Genomic DNA, 1405 nt, shown 5'->3' with positions numbered 1-1405 from the left:
TTTTTTGACAACCATTCACAGTCGGTGGTCAGTTCACACCTACATTCAATCATCAGTTGAGTTAACCCCACAAACTACATGTTTTTGGACATGTAGTTAGACATGGGGAGAACATGCAAACACCACACAGCAAGGCCTTTAAAACGTGGTTATTTCAGTTTTTCATGTATTACTATGACCTTTATTCTCACCTGTCTCTGCTTCACAGTAAGATTTGAGCACCTTCTCAGTCACGTTCCAGCTCACTTGGTTGCTGTGATTACAGTAAATGGTGTCTTGATGCAGGTAAACAATTAGAGAGGAAAACACTTTTGTGGCTTTCAAATCCTTTTCTCCTGCATGAGAGCAGCTTTTACCATCACATCTAAAACTACTGCGGATGTTAAAGTCCACTGTGCTGCAGGTCACAGTCAGGTTACAGGAGTCTGAGCTGTTGGACACAGGGTCCACTGCCAGGTCAGCAGGAGTCACTGGATCTGCGGAACAATGAGTGTAAAAGTATTTAAAACAGGCCTATGATGTATGAACATTTCAAAATAATAATGAAAATAGAAACCTACCTTGAACTATGACCTTGTATTCAGCCACAGTCTGGTCTCGTCCCCCAACTACAACTGCTTTATAATCTCCACTGCCACTGTGTTGTACTTTCTTTAATATCAAAGAGCAATTTGATCCAAACAACTCAGCCTTTCCTGGATATTTGTTAAACACTACTGGATCTTTATTAAAAACACATTTACCTATATTGGTACTGGAATTAAATTTCCAGAACAAATCTGTGTTTTCCTCAAGTTTAACATGTTTCTCTGTATCCAAGTGTAAGTCCTTTCCATGCAGCATAAACACATGTTGGAGACCTAAAAGAAAACAATTAAAAAATAGAATTAAAAAATTAACAACAACAACACTGGTGTCAGAATTGCGTGCATGACACTATATAGAGACAATTTAATATAATGACAGAAGGTTATGTCAACTTAAGATCACAAAAAATTTATGTGGAATAGTATTTAATTCTCCTGTCCAAAAAACAAAAAACATGTCAGTGTTGACTGTGAGGCAGGCAGAGTCAGACCCAAAATGCAGGAGTTGGAAACAAGGGAGGTAAACTAAAAGGCAGTTTTATTGCTGAACTTAAACATACTACAGAATAATGCAGGCTGAAAAACAAGGAAAACAATCTATAAGTGTGTTGATGCATGCTCAATCATCCAGGTAAGGACATCCCAAAAAGTGAATTCTGTTCATCTGGATGCAGCGTTTTCACTGGGAGAAACATTTCATCACTGATCCAAGACTGAAGAAGTCACTTGGATGAGTGACTAAATATTTCTCTTACTAAAAAAATTATATCCAGAAGAACAGAATCAAACTTCTGGGTAAATCTATGAGTCTTCAGGGA

General features: G+C 37.7%; 1 protein-coding gene across 1 annotated transcript; it reads right to left on the bottom strand.

The window, feature by feature from the left end:
* Positions 1 to 191: 191 nt before the first annotated feature.
* LOC102307874 lies at positions 192 to 860 on the bottom strand (the record flags this gene model as incomplete). Its single annotated transcript, XM_005953605.2, is given in 2 exon segments — positions 192 to 476; positions 561 to 860. Coding segments are annotated over 2 exon segments (585 nt in total), but the record flags the coding sequence as incomplete, so codon positions are not given.
* Positions 861 to 1405: the final 545 nt, after the last annotated feature.

Source organism: Haplochromis burtoni, unplaced genomic scaffold (assembly GCF_018398535.1).
Source record: "Haplochromis burtoni strain Fernald_Lab_line unplaced genomic scaffold, NCSU_Asbu1 Contig_6020, whole genome shotgun sequence".
NCBI lineage: Eukaryota > Metazoa > Chordata > Actinopteri > Cichliformes > Cichlidae > Haplochromis > Haplochromis burtoni.
The sequence above is the reverse complement of the archived record's forward strand: the minus strand, read 5'-3'. Positions and strand labels throughout refer to the sequence as shown.